Genomic DNA, 21,816 nt, shown 5'->3' on the forward strand with positions numbered 1-21,816 from the left:
TAACTAATCAGTGCAGCTATTCCAACACAATGGAAAACAACATGAAAACGGACAAGTCACTCCTTCCCCCGCTTCACATTTTGAAGCCAGAAACATCCCAGAGCTCTGCTACAGTGGCTGGACAGCATCACCAAATATACTGACAATAAGAGTGATACAGCTGTGACTTAACAGAAAACTACATGTTTATACACGGCCACCTTTGCCCAAATACAGTTGCAATGGCACTGTGACTGATGAATTAATATTCAAGTAAAAATAACACAATATAAAAAAAAAAAAAAAGAAAAAGAAAAAGCAAAAAGAAAGAAAACAGCTCGGTCTTGGCACCACCTCCACTGACGCTGATGGAAACTCACAGGTGAAACACACTAACTGACAAATGTACTGTACAGGCAGCTTCTCACATCCGTTTATATACATATTAGAGAACAGAAAGAAACGCCACCAGAAAGAAGAAAGGGTTTTCTTTTTTTTTTGTGTAATATACTCACTCCACTCTTTGTAATAGCATCCCCACCAACATAGAGCATAGTAAATACACAACTCCAGTTTGCTTTTTTCCCCCTCACCTTTAAAGATCTTGTGATTTGGACATGAACAGCATGGAACATTCACTCAAGTCCTAATGCACTTGATGTCTGTTTGTCCCTTTCAGTTTTTTTTTTTTTTTTTTTAAATAAGGTATTGTGGATGTTGAAATGAGAGGGGAGTTGGTCTGATGGTCTACAGTGCAAATGAAGTGGGATTAGCTCATTGGTGACACTCTGTCCAGTATATTCTTGGTAATACTTCCCTTTGTGTACTTTGAATACTTTAAATGTTGGTTGCACCTCCACAAATTATCACTAATGAAATATTCAGGTATTCTTCCAATCTCTTTTTATTGGACATAGTTTATTTTGAAGCCAATGGGGCTGTCGTGTCACTACCATCTGACAAGGATGTTAGAGCAGTTGAAAACAAAACGGAGTCCTCCTTTTCATACACAGTGTAAACAAACAGACCCCAGTCATCCAAAGCTTCATCACCTTCCTCCTTTGTGCGGCAGTATGTGTGTGTATATACTTTTTGGAGAAGAACAAAATCGTGCAAGCACAAGCCCCCGCCCCCCCCCCCCAAAGATAACCATTTTGTGTATTTCACTTCACCATGGCACTTCATTCAAAACTGTATGAGCTGCATGAACTGCAATCGCTGCACTGCATATATCTGTACACCTTCACAGTTCTACCTCTGCCACAACTGCATTGCCGTGTCAGGGGTGTGTTTATTCTTCTTTTTCACTTCTCTAGTCAGCATAGTGCATGATGGACTCCACATAGTTTCCTGGGAAGAGGCCGGTGACACCGTTGCAAACACCTTCAAACCAGCCGTCATCATTCTTCTTGATTATGTAGATGATGGCCCCCTCCATGAAGGACAACTCATCCTCTTTGTCCTTGGTGTAGTCGTAGATGGCCACAACTGCAAAGAGGCACAGAAAAACTTCAATTAGTACCAGTGAAAGCAATCCATTGGTGATGAGCGAGAAAAATGAAATGTTGTCATTTCTTTCCACTAAGACGAACCTTTCTCTAAATAAACCTTAGGGGCCCAGTGGGGGTCTCCATCAGCATAAGGATCACTGTAGTGAACGACTGCTGCCTCCTCTTCCTCATAGTCCACAGGGGGGGGTGGAGGAGGGGGAGACGGTTCCTCAAAGACACCCATGTCCTCTGGTGGAGGTGGAGGAGGTGGGGCGGGGCTATCTGTGACTGGACAAAGACAAAAAATGAGAGAGAGGAGGTTTAAAAAAATAAAAATAAAATGGGAAAAGCTGGAGAAGGATATGTTGCTCTGGTCTGATCTGGCACAATGGAGAATTTCAAGATCCATCAACTCCTGTAGTGTTTAAACTGTTTTCCTTCACAAAATAGAAAACTTTCAGTTCAGCTATTTTTGGCAAAATGGTAAGAACCAGCTACAGGGAGTGCTGTAACCTGTCATTTTATTTTGAACTGTGCGGTCATCACCTAAAGCAGGAATTGGCATAAACTGTGTTACTAAGAGCCCTTCAGATGCCTCACTGTCCCACTGTCATATAATATGTGCAGTAATGTTACTGTGCACTAGAGGGCAGTATGGGGTCTCTTTTACTTTTTGTAAGGCGTCAATGTCTATTTTGTATATTAAGTTCAATTTAATTTCCAAACTTGACAGTGTATGTGTTGAGAGTTGACATTTTACTTAAACATTCAGATATTCAAATTGAGTTGATATGTATAAATAAGAAAGAGTTGGAGATCATCCACACAGTGTCTTTTTTCACTGTTAAAATATGCAAATGCGATAAACGTGAGCGCACTTGCACCACACACTCTAGACCATTCACTTTGTGCCATTAAAATAGAGCCTTTAACACTTCAACACTGCTTCAACTCCAATATGCTTGAATCTGTTTTTCACTTCACTAACAGCGGATTATAAATTTGTTTAAACATGACAAACTTTATTTAAAAAAAAAATAAAAATAAAAAATGGTTGTCTTGGATTGTACTAGCACAATCCATTTCACCCTTCAACATCTGTTTAACACAAGATACATTTGGTCACAGTATTAGTGTGTAAACAGCACAGATTATATCTGACTGAATTTCCTGTGCAAAATATGATTCAGGCAGACAGAAAATTATATTTGTATCACTACAAAGCATTAAAATGCACGCATGTGGGTATTTTCATACTATTACAGACCATAATCTAGATGATCTATATTGCGACTGATTTTTGTATGGCTCTTTTTTGTTTGTTTTCAGTGATGTGACCTGCTTTGGATTTTACCACTTTCTGCCTATTTATTCAGAGTAGGTACTGGTGCTCATACTAACTAACCAGCATCTATTTACATGCTAATCCCTGTTTTTGCTGCTGGCAATGCTGAAGTATGTCAGTGTACCAGAGAACTTCTACAGTAAAGACCTTCCAGACAAGCAGTGTTGGAAGACAAAGTATAAAAGCTTTACAAAATAGTGAAACATTTATTGTTTTAGATAAAAATGTGTTAGTTGCTAATTTAAGGCCTGTTGATAGAGCAACATTGGTGATTCAGCTGAAGTAAGAGACACCTTAATTAGTGTAATCTATTTGTTATCTCCCAGCATGACTCATATCCAGCAGTGTACTGCACTTCGGTGTGGTGGTAGGCTGTATTAGATTAGACCAGACAGGTACAGACAGGACCACATCTCCACACAGCTGCATCTTTGCAGACGGACGGTTGTTGAATCAGGACACAGCATCATGTCACATTTTCTCTCCTCAGTGGACATGGAGCACAGGACGCAATAGCTTTTGGCAATTCATCCATCACCATGGCAACAGACAGACATTCGCGGGGCGAGTGCTCGCTGTCGGCCCCGCATAAAGTGCAAGAGAGAGTGTGCTGAGTGCAGCAAGCCACAGAGTAGAGTGGAGCTGAGGTAACACATGGATGCTGAGACCATTTGAGAGGACTGAAGAGATGTGGGGACCGTGTATGTGAACATTTTCAGAAATCTACATTTTGGGCATATGACCTTAATTTGGTATTAAGATAAATTAACAATTTTTCAACCTGATGTTTTACACTTGTAGTTAGTAAAACTACTGGGGTGCTGGCAAAGTGATTGGTTGCACATCTCTTTATATCGCATTAGATGCATTTATTAAATGTATGACATGTATGATGTCGTGAATACAATATATTGTGTTTTCTGCCCAACTCCAATTAATGTACTGCTGGTTTATCTGCAAATGTCTGGGAGTGAAAGTGTCTTTGAGTGAGTGTTGGTAGATTTTTTTCTTAACTTGACTGCAAGGCGCTTTTTGGAAATGCAGGTCCATGCATGTGTGAGCTTGTGTGTATGGAGTAAACCTGTGTTGGAAATGTGTCAAGTACTCACTGCTCTCCTGCATTCTGGCCACAAAGCCGGTCAGAGGGATCTGTGGGGTCAGCTGGACCATGGGAGGAGGAGGCGGAGGAGCCACAGACACTGGAGTAGCAGCAACCAGAGACGCACAAGGAGCAGCAGGGATATAGAGAGTGATGGAGGTGGGGAACAGGGGATGACAGAGCAAGAACAGAACAAAAGACATCACAGAGGAAAGAAAGACCAAAAGCAGAATGGACCGAGATGAAAAAAAAGAGAGAGAAAAGTGAAACAAACAGCTTGTGAGCAAGCGAAACAGAGCAGAAAGCATTGCTGAGCAACTCATTTACACATTTCCAATCAGTGTTCTTTTGTACTGTCTTTTTTCAAGTTGGGCAAAAGACTTTTATTCCATCTCATTCTGAGAATCTACCTCATCAATATCTGTTTCAAGTCTAATGCAAAGCTGTAGGCGGCAAAAGAGTTTTGCTTGCAGTATAAGCTGTACACAACACTATGCAGTCCCCAAAACAGACCACTAACATGGTGACACACATCAGCACAGTGGCTGTTCTCAACAAAATGCATTCATCACGCGTAGCAGCAGCAACTAGATTGATTCGACCCAAAATTGTGTGTGTTGTGTGTACATCAACAGCAAGTTCTATGAAATAAACTTCTATCTATACAGTATCTGTCCTTAGTCTCCATCAAAAAGCTTTTGGCTATACTGCCTTTAAAAAGGATGATAAATGGATGGATGAACAAAGAGAAGCACAGCTGTCCTCACTCAAAGACATGATGTCACACACAGGCCAGGTCTGAATCATAAATCACATGTAACGGAGGGGCATCTGTAACCTCAAAGGCCAGTAATGTCTTTTATTATTCCACCCAGCTCTCACTGCAGAGCCACATCCATCCACAGCCACAGCCTGAGAGATCAATGGGATCCCTTGTCTAGTTGAACTGGCCTTTTTAGCATTAAAACCTATATCACAACTATCTGAAATCCAAATGCATGTTTTGCTTTAATTCAATTTCAGTGACAGAGATGACATGATGTCCCAATTTATGTCCCTGTTTGATGTAGCTCAACATCATTGTCTCTTTCCTCCCAGACAAGACAGGCAGCTTCCTCCTCCCTTGTTTTATGCCAAGGAAGGCGCTTGTCCTTTGAGAGTTGAGCTATAAGAGGAGAGTGGCTCTGAGTGATGCCTGCCAAAATAAATTCTACTCTCCTGAGAGAAAATATGCAAATGTCCTGCGTTTCTCCTTGTCTACCAGCTATTTATGTGTTTTCTGCCTGCCTGTCTGTCCTGAACAAGGAAAGCCCATCCAGCTGCCGAAAGTGATAATGTCATAACTCAATTAGAGGTGGTAATGAAATGTTCCGCACAGCGGTGCCGAGGTGGGATGTTTCAACAACCCTGACTAGAGTAATCATGGTTCATCATTCATTTTCATTCCCCTCATGATGACATGCCAGCCCATTCATATCTTTAGGACCCAGAGGAGCAGCCAGAGGAGGCAGAATCCTATGTTTGAGTTTCATTAGTTTGAGTAAAGCCTGGCAGAAAATTTTAAAATACAGCTTAAACTCATTCACTGAAAATGAACAATAAATAAAATATTCATTAATATTCTCTTATTTATTATACCTATACCAAAAAACTAATTTAAAAACTATTTATACAAGCAATATAAATAAGCCACAAATGACATTATTGCTATATAAAAGCATTTAATCTGTGCTACCTGAGTTCTGTGGGTAGGCAGGGCCCCCATTGATATGAGGCTGCTGGGAGGAAACGGAGGGTGCACGGCGGTAGGTGCCAGTTGCCGAAACCATGGAGGCCGAGGAAGTGGTGGAGGAGTTGTGACGGGAGATCTGGCGGGAGATGGTGCCAAACTGGGACATGGGGATGGGGCCCAAACCAGGACCTTGGGGCACTGAAGCTGAGGACGTTGCCACTGCAAGAGAGAAGGGAAATCATGCAGTAATAAAAGCTTAGTCTGGTAAGTCATTCTTACACATCAATATTTTTGCACATAGAAGAGAGATTAAAATATTACTCTGCTCTTGTTTTATTTAAGTATTAAAATTGACCTCACTTTATTAAATGCAAGTCATCACTTAATATTTATTAGGCAGGAAATCACTAAGTGAATTAAAACAAATGCTGCAATTTATTACATAAATGTCTTCAATATTAAGTGAAATTTTAAAAATGCAACTTTCAATTTTGATTATTTTGTTATTATTTGTCCATATTTAATCCCTTCTGTGTGGGCTGGTACATGTGTGAACATGTTTGAGTTAGAGAAAATAAAGGCAAGAATGTGGTAAAGTGAGAATGGAAAACAAACGCTAACTAACTATATATGGAAGAGCACACTGTGATGAGCGCTATGGTAAGTACAGCTGCTGAGGCTCACCTTGCCCCAGACTGGGAGGGGAGGGGGTGGGAACTGCTAGTGGGACGCCAACTCCACTGCTGCCACTATTCTCCCTCCCACCACTACCGCCACTGCTGCCACTGCAAAGTCAGAGATAGAGAGTGGATCATTAAAGGATGTACTAGACAAACTTAATTATATGACAGCAGTTGACATACTGTGATTACTCCCTCCTACGTCATTTTGTCATCAGAATACACTCATCACTGTGGCAACACTGTGAACATGGTGAGAACAGTGCGAGAGCAGACATGTTCATTTCAAATGAGTATATTCAATGTTATTAAATTATTATTGCATTACATTTTCAATTTGAGTGTGGTTAATAATAAACAAATAAGGGCCAAAAAAAATTATAAAACAATTAAGCAGAAATTGCAATTATCAAAACCATCACATTTAATGAGAAGGATGTAAGTATTTTAGTAGCACTAACACTCTCCCAGTGACTTATTTTTTATTATATTGCCTCTTTAATCTCAGTGGCTGTAAAACAGAACAGAAATTATAGGGTTAATGGTCAGACTTTTGCCTAAATTTATACATTTATTTTATATGAAGTGAGCAGTCCAGCCTTTTTTCTTGGTGTGCAAAGTGGGCTGCTATGGAAGTAGACAAGTTCACAAGTGGTTCGATCGTCAGCTTCCTTGTCCTGTGCGTTCAAAGTTACTAAACCCCCAACAGCCTTGCAAGATATCTTGCTACCTTCAGTATATCTATTTGTGTGTGATTGGAACAAATTAAATTAAAGTGAGGTTGTTTCCCACTGATAGGGCTGCTGCTCTAACATTTTTGTTGCATTTATGATGAGCAAATTGATGAACATAACATAGCTGCAGTAATATTTATCTGATAAATATTACATTTAACACAGAGTAAAAAAATAAAGTTCTAAGCAATTACAGCTGTTGAAGAGTTAATTTTCGCTTTGGCTATTTTACCATACACAGCAATATACACATGACTGTCTTGCCACTGTAGGAAAGGGAAACAACAGGACCCTGAAAGTGGAACAGCTAAACAGCATAATTCATTCATCTTCAACCACTTTATCCATTTCCGGGTCGTAGGGTGCTGGAGCCAATCCCAACTCATGCTGGACAGGACCAACACACAGAGACAGACAGACACCAGCAACCACTCACACTCACACTCAGACCTACGGACAATTTAGAGTCACCAGTTAACCCAAACATGATGTCTTTGGAAGGTGGGAGGAAACCCACACAGGCACTGGGAGAACATGGAAACTCCACACAGAAAGGCCCCAGGTTGATTACATGTATTTTCAGGTTGAGGTTTAAGTTGAGATTCCTAATATCATCTTACTTTTCAGAGAACACAAGCAGCTGCTATGTATTCAGAACAGTTGTGCGTCTAGATGTCAAACAAAACTAAGACATGAAAGAGGATAAAATGTTCAACAGTCAGTCAAATGCAGCCTGTTGGCACCCACGCAAGTCTAATTAAGCAGCAAGTGAAAATATTGAGGCAGTATAGACAATGACTTGTCAGTCCAGCTATAATTATTTTTATTTAACACACATAATTTTACTTGTTATTTCAGGGAGAGGGCGGACTGCCACCTGTATACCATTTAAATGCCCTGCTTTGATCTTCACATTTCTGCTCAGTTGTGGTTAAAGTAGTGGACAGTGTGGTTTTCAGAATGTGACCAAATTAGCTGCAATGTGAAAAAGTGATAATCTTTTCACACAACATTCACATGTACTTCCAGGAATAGAAGCAGAAAGACTCTTTGTAACCTGTGTGTCCTGGGCCTCTGGTTGAGTGAGGCTGTGCGTGCAGGGCTGTGCTGGCTGCCCAGTCGGGCTGGGCTCGTCATGTAGTCATTAGGCACCACCGGAGGCTTTACTGGCTCCAGTGTCTTGTAGGGAGTGTTACGCCTGGACAGGACAGGGATACATGTAGACAGAAGACAACATTCATTAATGTGGCAACTAAGAAATAACAATAATTTCTTGGGCATTTACTGTCTCAGATTATGGTTATTAAAAAAAAAACCAAAACAAAAAACAGTGCTATGTTTGAATAGTCTCAATATAAAAGGTGCAGGATTACTTCCTTTACCACAGAGCTACATTTCACAGAACTAATAAATACCTTTTATTTTGAATAACTACATTTTAAAAACTATCACTACTGCTGTAAATTCTTACCCCAGGGTACCACGACCAGCCATGGGGGGGCTCGGAGGTTTCTGTGTTGGGGGGTTGGTCCTGGAGAGCGTCCCGCCTCGCCCTGCTGCATTGTTCCCATGTTGCTAGAGGAGCAGAGGAGATAAAACACAGATTCAGTAATCTGAGCATCTGACAGTGTTTCATCTGCTACTAAATATTAAGGGAAGAAATCTGAATAAGAAAAACTTATTAAAATGAGATTATTTCAAATCTCATTTTAGTTTTAGCTGAGGACACTTTCATGGAGAACCATGGACACAAAGCCATTGGTTGGGGGATAAGGAGAGATATAAGGGGAGGAAAGCAGCTTTAAATAGGTGACTGGTGCCTTATATTGAGAATAAAATTGGAAGCAACTGTTGAATATCTGGATGAAGAGATAAAGTACATAGGTGTAACATTTATCATGTTAGTACATGAAAGTGAATATTGTAAAGATGAAAAAGAATGTGTAATATCTACTGTACATTAAGGAATATTGATCACTACTGGCAACCTTGTGAAACGTTAAAAGCAATAACAGGGAACAAAAGAGTCAAACATAACAACATGCAATTTTCCTTTGTTGTTGGAAGAAATCAGAAATTGTTGCATGAAACCTGAATTCAACCATCAAAAAAGGCAGTCAAGTTTAACAGGTAGACAAACACCTTGATACTTCAGCTATGACTTATCAATACATGCCAAAAAGAAGATAAAGACAATCAAATCTTACCTTGGCCTTAAGCCACTGAGTGCAAGCAGGCAACAAGAGAAGACAGAAAACAAGATACACTCATTGGTTAATGGTTAAAAAAGTGAGTAAAACTGCTATTATTCTAACAGCAAGCCTGAAAGTGATTAATTTTATGAGGTAAAAAGAAAACCTACGGGAGACTAACACACATCATACACTACACAAGCTGCCAGTGTTACCGCACTGGGAAAAGGTGAATTATGTTTTTCTTTTTTCAGTAATCTTAACAGGTTTTCACAAAGGCTGATGAAAATTTTTTTCGTGAAACAGCCTTTAAGTCAAAAACAATCGCAAAACAAAAAATACATGAATAATAATGATGATAATAATAATAATAATGTTGATCCTAAAAAATGTGTCACACTTTTGAACGTATTAATCATATTCTCAACTCAATGAGTCACATTTTCTGAGGGTTTATTCCAATATTTTTCAGATTATCTGATCCCTGTACAAGTGTCTGTAACACTCCTATTTGTACAGCAGTGTCTAGTCGTGTGTAACCAACTGTAATCAGAATGAGAACTACTTAACTAAAAATAATGAGCAGTGGCTTTACTACTACATGTCTGTGCTGACATTTTAAGTGTTGGTCTGAGGGAAAAGCTAAATCACCATGAGGTCATAAAAAAAAAAAACAGGAGTGAGGTGTTCAGACTCCTGGAGTAGCAGAAACTATGTCACCCTGGTAACTGCCAGTAATGCCAATAAAGGCTATTATGGTGGAGGGGTGAGCACAGCCATCCTTAAATGTGTGAATGGGTCTTTCCATGCTAAGCCTGACAACCCATCTTTTACCCATGGCTGAATTCCCCTGGTCATGTGCATGAAAGGCAGAAGGCTGCTGATCCTAGGGAATCCACCCCGGCCAGGAGGAAACAGGCTATGAGGATGAAGTGCTAATAGGCTGCTATTTCCTACACAACGCACAACGTGTACATGTATGAAAACAAATACACAAACAGACCCACACATATCAGTATACTGCTCTTGGAATTCTCTCTATGTCGAGTGGCTGATGCAGTAGTGAGGATGAAATATCAATCCCCAAATATCAATCCCCCTATATATATATATATATATATATATATATATATATATATATATATATATATATATTACAGATGTCTGACTCATGTTTTCTCATGCAAGTCTCATTAGAAAGGAAAATGGTAGCTCATTTCCTAGTATCTACACTGATGTGTGCTGTTTTTTTTTTACAGAGATCTGTGCTTTGCAGCATCCATGAATGATGCTTTATTTGCATAGTTAGCCTTGCCAAACGTGTCTCAGTGTGTACCAGCTCTCAGAGGAGGAAACACCAGCTTTTGAATATGAATCAGCAAATGTCTGAAAATCAGAGGACAGCTGCTACCTCAGCAGAGACAGACAGCAGGAGAGGGATTAACAAGCAGACTTAAAATGCGTTGCAGAAATTTATGACCAACAATCAATGCACACAACTTTGCATACACTGTGACACACAAACACAGAGTGCTGTATGAAAGAGGAAAAGAAGAAAAGGAGTGGTGAGAAGAGAGCGGATGGCTCATGCAGAGAAAGAATAAAAAAAATGAAGAATGAGCCGGAAAAGAGTATTTAGAATATTTTCCCACGATTCAATTAGGGATGTGATGGTGTGTCTAACACTTGGCCAAGATGTCTTTTTTTTTGTTGTTCACACTATGGGCAACACACACAAACACCCACAGTCCTAATAGCTTCCATCTTGAGAAGTTGTTACTTGGCATAAGAAGCTAAACCTTGGAAGGCCAGTGTTTAGTCACAGTCAGCTATTAAATCCTTCATCTTATTCTTGGAAGTGTTTATTACATTTCTAGCTGTCTGTTTATAATTAAAAGGCCCATTTATTGATCAGCCTGTAGTGTGAGTGGATCTGTGTAAGTGGATCATGAAAGCAGAGAGTGACATGAAAAGTGTGAACTCTACTACAAAACTGCTGCTGCCAATTTAAGACAATATATCAAAGATATCAATGATTGAGATTTAGCTACAACAGTGTGGTTATGATTAAGCTAGAATGGGATCCGATTCCTTTCTTAAATATCTGCAGCAGACAAATGAACAGAAACAGGGAACCAGAGAGATTTAATTTTGCAACTGGAATACGTAAGTAAACTTACTTTGACACCATGTCCCACGTCATCCAACAGTGTGTAGTCGATGGGCTTTCGGATGTAGCGCACAGGCCGCTCCATGTTGCCCGGGGCGATGATCTTGTGGGTGCGAGAGGTGTTTTTGTTGGTGGTCAGGATGCCGATCTCCCGACGTGCCACCTTCTCTTTATGAATGTCCACTGTCTGCAGAGCAAAAGAATGAGGGGTTGAAGTTAAACTTTGATTTCGAGAGAGAGACACAATTAATAATGTGTTATTGGTATATTTTTCTCAGTTTTATGAATGTGTTACTAAAAACCTAATCTGCTCTTAATACTATTTCCATCTGTTTCATATTAAAGCATTGTTTTGCATAGTTACGATAATTTGGAACTCCAGTAACAATTTGAATTCCAGTGTTTTCATTACATTTTCAATATTCAGCACTGCTATGATTACAATTAGTCATTTGACATCTCAACTCCATCAACCAAACACAAAATTTGCATTTGTTTCAAAAGGAAAATATTTTTTTGAATTTCATCCAGTTCATTTGTTTGTGGTTTTTAAATCACAAGATTTCCCCACTGTTTGGACATACACTCTGGGTCCATCAGCTTGCTGCTCACGACCCACTATTCTGCTCTATTGGCCTACACCCTTGGGCCCATTTGACTACGCTCTCCTTAAACCCCTTGCTCCAGGACCAATTGAAAATACCAAGGACCTCCATCTCTTGTGCAATTACAGTCATCATCGTTCATAGCACTTCCTCACCGCAAGCGCCTGCAGAAACTGGCCTTCATTTTATGAATGATAGATGAATCAAAAAGGAGTGACCCTTTGCCTCGGCCAGAGGAAAGTATGGAATGAAGAGCACTGAAAAATGAGGGCGGATGGAGGGATTTGTCTATGCAACAAAGACACAAAAACAAAAACAAGTGTAGATATACAGTATATGTGTGTTTATACAATTGATATATGCTTGAATAAGTGTTTGCTAAATGCTAAATAGACTGTGCATGTGAGTCTCCATGTTGTGTAGCTAAACCTAAGGTCTCCAATCTATCACCTTTCATTTCACTTGACACTTCAACTGCAGCCACCTCTGCCTATATGCTGGAGATGAAATATTCAACTTCTGATAGGTAATGCGTGAGGGGGAGAGAGAGAGAATGCGCAACATGCAATGCTCTTATTTTAGAAGAGGAAACTGATGCGACACGCCCGGCTTCTGTTGGGAAGTAAGAAAGAGATCCGCCTATTTCCTGTCAGTGGTAGGGGAGTGGAGGTGGAGTGTAGATCAGAGAAACAGAGACCAACAAAACTCAGAAGCACAGACAGAAATGAGATGGAGAGAGAACAGATGTTAACTAAAAACTTCACGTTTTCATATAATAAAATTAATAAAGAGAAAAGGAAGGTAAAAATGCAATAAATGCCAAGAAAATAAATACTGTCTTCACAGTATCCTGATTTCGGTAGACATTATCAATAATGCACAAACACTGTAGAGAAACAGTCTCTGCGACCATGTTATGTTCACATTGCGTTACCATTTAACTGAAAAGAATTTGTGACAGCGCAGAAACATTACAACAGCAGTGCAACAATAATGGTACAGATTCTGAGGTGATGTCTGCATCCTCTGAGTATTTCTACTTTAGGAAACATCTAGATATAACTGTTACAGACCCATTTCTCTCTCAATCTCATTTTCTTCTGTATTCTTTTTACACTAATAAACATCTGCCCATGTGTTTCTGAGAGGAGATACAGATGTAGGTTCACTGTTGAGTCCATACAAGTTCCAATTAATTCAAAAGACTCTCTGCTTAGCAGAAGCTGCAGATGTGTGTTGCTGTTTACGTATCATTGGAAGCAGGAAAAATACTAATTAGTCTGAACTGAGATTACAAGGCCTGTCAACAGATGCACCATTTCTTACGTCAATGAGCTCATGCATGGCTTTTAGTTACAAGTCTACAAATCCGACACTTCTACTGTGGATACTGACATTCTGGGGTTTGAATGAAACCTAACAACTGTATGTTTTATGTATCGTTATTGTTTTTCATTTACAATTCCAGGTCCTTCCTGCACTAGAAACGATTTGACGAATTGAAATTGAGCTGCAAGAGGCGCAAGTTGGTCAATGAGTTGATGAATGACAGTTTTGGAGAAAAGGGGAAAAAAGACATGAATCAGAAAGTTAACTGACAGACAGAATGCATGGTAATGGGAAAAGGTGAGTGAAGAGACTCATGGGAGGTTCTTTAATGGTTTTCCATGGCGATAGAAAAAAACAAAAAAACAAAAAAAAAAAAAAAAACAACAACCCTGCACTATTTTATTTACTGTTGCACTCATTTGTGTTCAGATACTTGAACTGAATCCACATATAATTGCAAATTAGCTGATGCACACAAAGAAGAGAACCTGACTGCCACCACTCTGCTCTCTGCTTTGACTGAGCACGCTGTTGTTTTGCATTTAGACAGGCTCGCAGCTTTGCTTGGATGATTTTGTGAGCACTCACTGTGCTATGCTGGACTTGGATTTGGCAGTGATGTTTGGCTGTCATTGTTATCATAAACCCATTGAATGCTTTCAAGTAAAGTTTTCCAAAACCTAAACTAGAAAAATAATTTGAAAACCTGAGTTATTATAATTTAATCTCGTGGACAGATCACTGCAACCACAGAGAGGTGGGTGAAATGCATGTAAAAGTAAACTCCCTTTTCTCTGGATTGAAGTAATAAGTGATAAATCCAACTAATTCATGCCCTGACATATCTACTTTGAGACAGCAACATGGATCTCCATATGATGGTATCTTTGTTTTTCTTTCTAGCATCCTTGTTGATTAGATTGCTCTGCAGCTAAGCTTGACTTTACAGGGCTGAGTTCATGTTTGTTTTTGGTTGGCTGAATAATTACATGAGATATTATCAAGGTTGTAACATGGCCAAGTCGATAAGCAAAACACGCTGCTGTTGTTTTTTTTTTTGTTTTTTTTTTTAAACAAAAGCAGGAAGTGTGACAGCAGACCATAAATTAAGTATTAAGAGCTATAGAGATGCTGCAAAGCATATTCTCCACTCCCATGGAAAGTGATTATTTGTAAATAAAAACAAACAAACAAATAAACAAAAAGAAAACACAACACCCTAACCCTATGTTTATAATTTGTGCTACAAAGCAACTTACAATTGAGAGAGATCAGTAATGCTTCAATATACATAGATATATATATATATAAATGGCTTAATTTGTTGGGAAACATTCTACTTTGACTATAATGAAATAACTTAACCTTATATTTTCATATTTCCAGTCCCCCCCATAGTACCATACTGATTTGACATTTTCTATACCAGTGTACTGTCAAGTGTTCACAACAGTGTTTAAGGCTCTATAGTGCTCTTACAAGGGTAGATATAAAAGAGGGTTGCATAAAGCACCACTGGCTATCTCTTAAGGATCAATAAAAGACTTCTTGTTGTTCTGTGTTAAACTGCCATGAACTCCATCCAGCAGCCTCTGGAGTGAAGTGGGAGCTGGAAATGCTAACCAGGCAAGAGTGCTGGCGTCAGGATTTCACTTCATCCCTGACAGGCTTAATGAAGCACACAGGGAGAGGACAGGGGACATTCACTGGTTGACAGGCAGGGTGGCAACATGAAGCGCACTGGGAGTGCAAATGTTTGATAGAGAGAAGACTGCTGATGAAGCAAGAGGGACTGAAGAGGGGCTGTGGACATTTGGCAGCTCCAGCATGAACCATGCCCCCAGCTATATCTGTCTGTCTGTATCATGAACAAACATATTATTGTGCATTTTGATGTTATGACAAAATATCAGCCAGCTTGTATTTTATTGTTCTTGGATAGGTTACATCTAGAGAAGACACAGTCAAATTCATTATTCTTATATAGGATATGGAAGGTTGTGTAAAGGCTGCTATTTAAATAATAACTATAAGCTATATAAACTATAACATCACTAGTATTATCATGGCTTCAATAATATATTCAAGTTAATACACATTTCCATGGCATTAATTCCTTCAGTGCAATAACATAATCATATCACTCTACCACTTTTTATTGAAAACACTGTTTTCATTTACTAACCAATTTCAAGGGCTTCTAATTAGCTGTTTTATTGCTGTTAAAGCTTTTGCACTTCCTGCATACATTTTACAATTAAAGCAAGAGAGTTCCTGATTGATAGGCTCTTAATCAATCAAAAAATGGCAAAGTAGGACAAAATGACCGCCTAGCATTTAGGATGCATTCTCAACTGAACTCCTGCCTGTTGGGACTCTGCTATTCCCCTGCTCACTGTCACTCTGCACTGTCCTCTCAAATAAAACCAAAACAAAAATGCCCCCAACCTTAACATAAAAAAGTTAATGGAAATTATTTATAAAGTGTATGAAGCAATTTTTTAAAAATTGCCTCATACATTTAATGTGTGATAAATTATAGAAAAGTAATATAATTCTCAGTTCTGTCTTTTGCTTTTTTTTCCCAATTAATTGTTATTTTCAAAGAAATAAATACAAAGTGATTTTAAATGCATGTTCATACTCATGTTTACCTGGGAGATGTGGTTGATGGATGACTCCATACGACGTAGTTGTGAGGCCTGGATGTCCAACAGCTGCAGCACATTGTTAGCTAAGGCATTAATCTGGTAGGCTACGCTGGCCAGAGACTGGGTGGTGTAGGCCTTGGTCTCCTCCAGGGCCTTCTTTTTGTCTTGAGCCTAGAAGCAAGAGAGAGGAGGAACAAACAGGAGGAGGAATCAGAAGTGCCTGCCACACACACACACACACACACACACACACACAAAAAAAAAAACCCAAAACAAACAAAACCAAAAACAATGGTTGATATATTGGTGGAAGAAATTGAGAAGTTGGCAGCAGGAAGTGAAGTATAAGGTCTAAAAGCATGAAAAGGAAATGCTGTGCTCTCATTGTTAATCTTCCATCAGCTGAGTGAGTGAGAGTCAGAGGGCACTATTTCTACAGGGAACAGTGTTTGGCTGGACTATTCAATCTCAACTGTACAAGCGCAAAGGACTAAAATCTGAGGATAAGTTGAAAAGAGTTGACTTGATTCTCTAGGGCTGCAACCACTGCGGAATGCAAAGCAGCCTGGAATTGGACAACAATAATTTCCGAATACCGTAGATGAACAACACGGAACAGGTGCATGGTGGGAGCAGGTCCCAGTGAGCAGGAATGCCAAGACATTCCTTAGCATCCTAAAACCTCAACCCAGCTTGCCAATCTGTTTCTGAGTGCCTTTAAATAGCAACAGGACTGAATGGATGTATTTATAGTTTAGTGGCAAAACAAGGATAAAAGATGGTCACAAAGAGAGCCACTCCAACGGGGAACAGTTTTTGAGGAGCAGTATTTCAGCCAACAGCAATGTTCTGCAAATATATATTTTTTTTAATTAATCAGAAACCTTTATTAGTTCCTACTTCCATAGGATAAAATAAATAAATAATATTTTTTTGGCAGTCTGCTTTAAGTATTTATGCAAAGCTACACTAATCATCTCTTTTATCTAACTTAATTCTTCACAGTCCGGGTATTTCAAAATGGTGAACTATTCCTTTAAAGGCAACCAGCTGAGTTTCCTCTTTAGCCATATCTAAAACTGCTAAGTCATTGTGGTTTTTTTTCTTGTGCCTACTATTAAATCTCTTATCTGCAGTGCCATAGATTCAGCCTGAAACAAAACCTATGATTTACCTTCTGTTTCCAGGCAACAATTTGGTGTGTGCGTGCTGTAGCAGAAGGCCTGAATCATGACACCACTTCACAACATGGCCACCTGCCCACCTGCTACTTCAAACCACCTGCAGCAAAACAATCTCTGTTGTAGATGTCTGTAGGGACCGACCTGTTTGTAAAACACAGAGGCAGCAGCAGAGGAAATATTACAGGCTTACTCAGTGCTCCACAGACCAAAGCCTGTCCTCACACCTGAGCTTGGGAAATGCTGACTTGTGTGTAATGTGATTTTGAGACTGCTGAAACACCTTGCAGTCATCTTCTGCTACTCTTGCACATCATATTTACCAATGAAGTACTGAGATGATTGTTAGAAAGGCACAAATAGAAATAAACAATAATAATTAACACTTTAGATCCTATATGCAGCAGATAGGATTATCAGGGGGTTAAAGAGAGGTTCAAACCTCCAATAGAAGCAAAATAATTGAAATATCTTACATAGAAAAGCCACCAGAAAAAAAAACGGTCCAAATCTCATCAATACACATTTTTCATTCTGGATCTCTCTCCTACTGTCTTACTCACTCACTCTCCTGTCTGATTTTATGTTTCATATTAAGGTTGCAAAAGGCCTTTTGTAATCACTCCACTTTAAATTCTGTTTTGCTTAGCACCACACTCAACTTTAACAATGCAGAAAAAAAATAAAGCCATTTCTGAGCATCTAATCATAGTTAAGAGAATGCGTGGTATTGGAATTTCTGTAGCTCATGAGTCACGAGAAAAAACATCCTGTCAGAGGGGCAACGAGAGCTGTTGGGGATTTGTTAGGGTATTTGGGAATTATGTTCAGCCCTCTGACACTTAAGTCTTTACATATCTTCTTGTACACCTTCAAATGTATTGCAACATTTAAGAAATGCCAATCAAAAATTTTATTTACTGCTTTGTAGATTAGATATGCAATGTACACATTGGAACACAAACAAAAAAAAAACATATGTATACGTTTTATATGTTGCATATGTATGTTGTATATGTTGTAAAAAATTAATGACTTTATATATATATATATATATATATATATATATATATATATATAAAGTCATTAATTTTTTATATTTTTTATATATATATATATAAAAAAAAACAAACACCCGAAATCCATGTACAACCCCGTTATAAGCAAAGGCCCATCTGTGTCGGAAAAAAATTAATGACTTAATTCTTCCTCTTAAATTCAAAGAGTTGCTATTTTAGTATCATAAGGTCTGAAGAAAACTACTAACAAATCTGATTTCTTCTTTCATGCCACCAACAATGTTCTAAGTGACAGTTTTTCAAATGGCCCATTTTAAATATCTCATCTAAAAATAAAACTGCTGCAATAGATTTACATATCAGGACATGGATTGTTAGTTCAGAGTGCACAGCTTAATTTGCTATTCCCCATACCATTATGCAGATTTACCCTACACAAACAAAAATAGGTAGAGTACAATCATATGACAGAGACAACTGAGAGCAAAAAGCTCAATTTAGAACTTTATTCATGTTATTGAAATATATCACAGCATGCAATGCCTCCTTACTCTAGATTCAATTCTGTGTCTGTCAAGTGTATTTATATGCATACAGGATTCTAGCTATTTCAAAGGTAGGCATGAACTAATTCTACGCTGATGGTGTACATAGAATATTCAAAATTTTGTGGTAGAAATTGACACAGAAAGCTATGCCTCTAAATGTGAGTAAATGGGATGATATCATCTACCCAGATGAAATAAGATAAGAATAAACTCAAGCATTGATAAAAAATTAGATGTGAGACAATCAAAAGAAACAATTTTACCCAAAAAGTTAAAATCTCTTGAATTTTTGTGAATGAAGGTATTCAGCACTATCTATGTCAGATAGATTAAAGATTAAATAGGTGCAAAAATAAATCTCTTCTGAGTGATGCTGATTATTTCCAAAAACAGGATCAGTCCATTATTAACAACATGTGACTCATACATTCCAATGATGCATGATACAAACATGCTTCACATTGCTCACTTCAAATTCACAACTGCCATCACCTCTTTGCTTATTTCCATCCTTGCTTCATGTGGGTGGAAGAACAAATTTTCCCAAAGTTTTTGAAAATGTTTGTTGTTGTTGTTGTTGTTGTTTTTCTGTCCAGTATGTGAAAGAACCATCAGACACACATCAGAATCAGATCTGAAAATGTCTGGTGTCAATCTGCAACACCTAACATGTGTTAATAGCTTCTAATTATGATTTCACTGCATCAAAGAGTGAGGCAAACTCCAAACTGCTAAGACAAAAGCATCACCAATCAAGAAAAAGATTTTAATCTAATTGTGATAATTGTGCTTGATGTATGATTATTCTTTTGGATAATTATGAGCGCAAATACAAAAACCTCTACTAGTGAAAAAGAGCGGTCAAGCTATTAACAGAGTATTCCTGACATCACCCTGTCACCGCAAAAAATTGTAAATGACTGAAATTCAACACAATTTTCAAGTGAATGCAAATGATCTAACACATCACCTGGTCTCCAAATCGATGTAATGCAGTTTACTTCTCACCCTCTGTTATTAATTGCAGATTATATAAGTATATAACACCAAAAGCATAATATTTTCTCTAGAATGGTTCACCTCAAATAAACTGGCAATGAGGAAATGATCAGTGGCTTACGGATGGTTTATAGTGTCAGCTCAGACTCACATGTACTGGACACACTCACACAGATATATACAAGGTGAGGAGTTGTATTACAGGTAACTCTTCAAGCATGAATTCCCCCACTGCTACCAAATTCTTGTTCAAAATTTCATCTATGCCTGGCCACAAGCCCTAAAAAAATATATATCATATAATCATGACACCAGAGCAAATTTAGCAGTACTCTGAAAGTGGGAAAATGAAGCTGGCACCAACAAGATTCCAATTTAAATCAGTGACTTCCAAGAACATTTGAAAAAAAAATAATAAAAAAAATAATAATTATATATATATATACACACACACACATACACACAAGTAAAATCTGTGGTCCCTGAGGCCCTGTGTGGCTCCACTGCTTTTCAGAACTGACTGATGTTATTCCTGACACTGACATAACAATCAGTCCATCTAATCAAGCAGGCACAGCTACCATTAACCTGCAACATCCATGTAATTGCAAGCAAGTAATTCATCACGGGCTTGCTCTGGAGTCACGTTTTCAGCGTTTTCAGTGTAGTAGGCATACGATCTGTGCATCAGGAGTGTCTGGACTACACGCCTAGGATGGTTATAATGATTTTCTTAACAGGCCTACATAATCAGAGGTCCACTGAGAAGCTACAACACATGATGTTCAGAGCCTGTGTTAAAAGCTATTAGAGAAGGATGTCAGATCTTAGTTTGTAGGATGCTCTTACTCGATATGGTCAGTTACATTGAGTTTATAGTGACTAAGCGTTTATGGTGATTGTATTCTTTTTTACACAGTAACATCCCAAAAATATATCATAAAATACTCAGTTTGGATTAGTGAAATGTGTGTTTTTTTTATTTCATATTAGCTAATTTTTCCTCCCATGAACACTGAAATGTGGCCTAAATGTGTGTCCGCCTATTCGAGTTAAGTCGAATAAAACGCGATAAATAAAACAGGTATTTCTATGTAAAAGGAGCCCTGATCATGTCCTCCTCGCTGAGAATACAGTCATTGACAAACCACTTGGCCATAACACCGACACACCCTCTCTCAGCCCCCAGCAGCTCTCCAGCTCCGCCGCTAACGGAGCGCTGGGCTCCGGTTCTCCGGGCCGACCAGCCTCTAGCGGAAAAAAAGAAAAAAGTAACCGAATACAGCCCGGCACCTCGCCCCGCCGCTCCTCCGGGGCACAAAGAGCCATTCCGTGCGGCCGGCGGTTTGTGGCTCCCTTTCTGTGCGACCAGCATTTCCTGTAGCTGCGGTTTCAACCGCTCCGAGCACCGCTACGGCGCCGCAGACACGACGGAGATTCACAGATAAACCGGCCAAATGCGAGGCCCGCCGGGCACCTCTTACCTGAACATAATTGTTTTCACAGTACTCCGCCACCCGGGAGAGGTTCTGGTAGCTTTCCACCAGCGCTCTTTTACCGGCAGGGATTTCCTCCTCTAGTAGCATTTGTAGCTCTGCCATCTTACATCTCTTCGCATGTCTCTCCTCTCCGTCCTTTCAGCGAGGCGCGGCGGTGATGCTGTGCCTAGCTGCTGGGAAAGGGGCTCCCCCGCCTGGCATTGTGGGGCTGCTGGCCTCCGATTCACAACGGCCCGTGACTAATCGCAACTACGTTAGAAACCAGGAGCGCTGATTGGCTGAGAGGCCGACAGAGCTGAGTAATAGACCAATCGTATTTAATTACGATGACTTACGGTTTAATTGCAATATAAGTATAGAATATTTAGTAAAACCATATTATGATAGCAATCCATACAATCATATGAGCATATAGTATATTTAAGGCAACTTTTTTCTTTTTTATTCTTATTATCATAATTATAGCAATTTTAACTGTCTTTGTTGCTGTAGACTATATTTATACTATCAGCGTCAATAATGGATAACATTTCAATAAAATAAATAACAGATCTTTATATTTGT

At 39.0% G+C, this 21,816-nt stretch overlaps 1 protein-coding gene across 16 annotated transcripts; it reads right to left on the bottom strand.

Moving 5' to 3' along the window:
- Positions 1 to 626: 626 nt before the first annotated feature.
- LOC115057260 (abl interactor 1-like) lies at positions 627 to 21,417 on the bottom strand. Of its 16 annotated transcripts, none has more exons than XM_029524231.1 (11): positions 21,238 to 21,417; positions 16,010 to 16,177; positions 11,432 to 11,608; positions 9,267 to 9,281; positions 8,531 to 8,634; positions 8,117 to 8,257; positions 6,342 to 6,430; positions 5,649 to 5,849; positions 3,924 to 4,013; positions 1,572 to 1,757; positions 627 to 1,467 (listed from the first exon to the last, which is right to left on the bottom strand). In XM_029524231.1, exons 1-11 carry the CDS (start codon positions 21,352 to 21,354, stop codon positions 1,292 to 1,294), a joined length of 1,464 nt encoding a protein of 487 aa, XP_029380091.1. In that variant the 5' UTR covers positions 21,355 to 21,417; the 3' UTR covers positions 627 to 1,291. The 16 variants fall into 16 exon arrangements, with proteins under 16 accessions (XP_029380091.1, XP_029380092.1, XP_029380090.1 ...); XM_029524232.1 differs by having other exon boundaries at positions 5,649 to 5,834; positions 6,330 to 6,430; XM_029524230.1 differs by having other exon boundaries at positions 6,330 to 6,430.
- Between the last annotated feature and the right edge of the window lie 399 nt (positions 21,418 to 21,816).

The sequence above is a fragment of the Echeneis naucrates genome, chromosome 17 (assembly GCF_900963305.1).
Source record: "Echeneis naucrates chromosome 17, fEcheNa1.1, whole genome shotgun sequence".
Lineage (NCBI taxonomy): Eukaryota > Metazoa > Chordata > Actinopteri > Carangiformes > Echeneidae > Echeneis > Echeneis naucrates.

Excerpts from the sequence above, each read along its gene's own strand:
- LOC115057260 (XM_029524228.1), bottom strand. The coding sequence starts at position 21,354 with ATGGCAGAGCTACAAATGCTACTAGAGGAGGAAATCCCTGCCGGTAAA. Across the intron at positions 4,014-5,648 it reads TGCCTACCCACAGAACTCAG|TGTCTGTGGCTCCTCCGCCT; the intron begins GTAGCACAGATT and ends CTGCTACTCCAG. Across the intron at positions 1,468-1,571 it reads TAAGGTTTATTTAGAGAAAG|TTGTGGCCATCTACGACTAC; the intron begins GTTCGTCTTAGT and ends GCCTCTTTGCAG.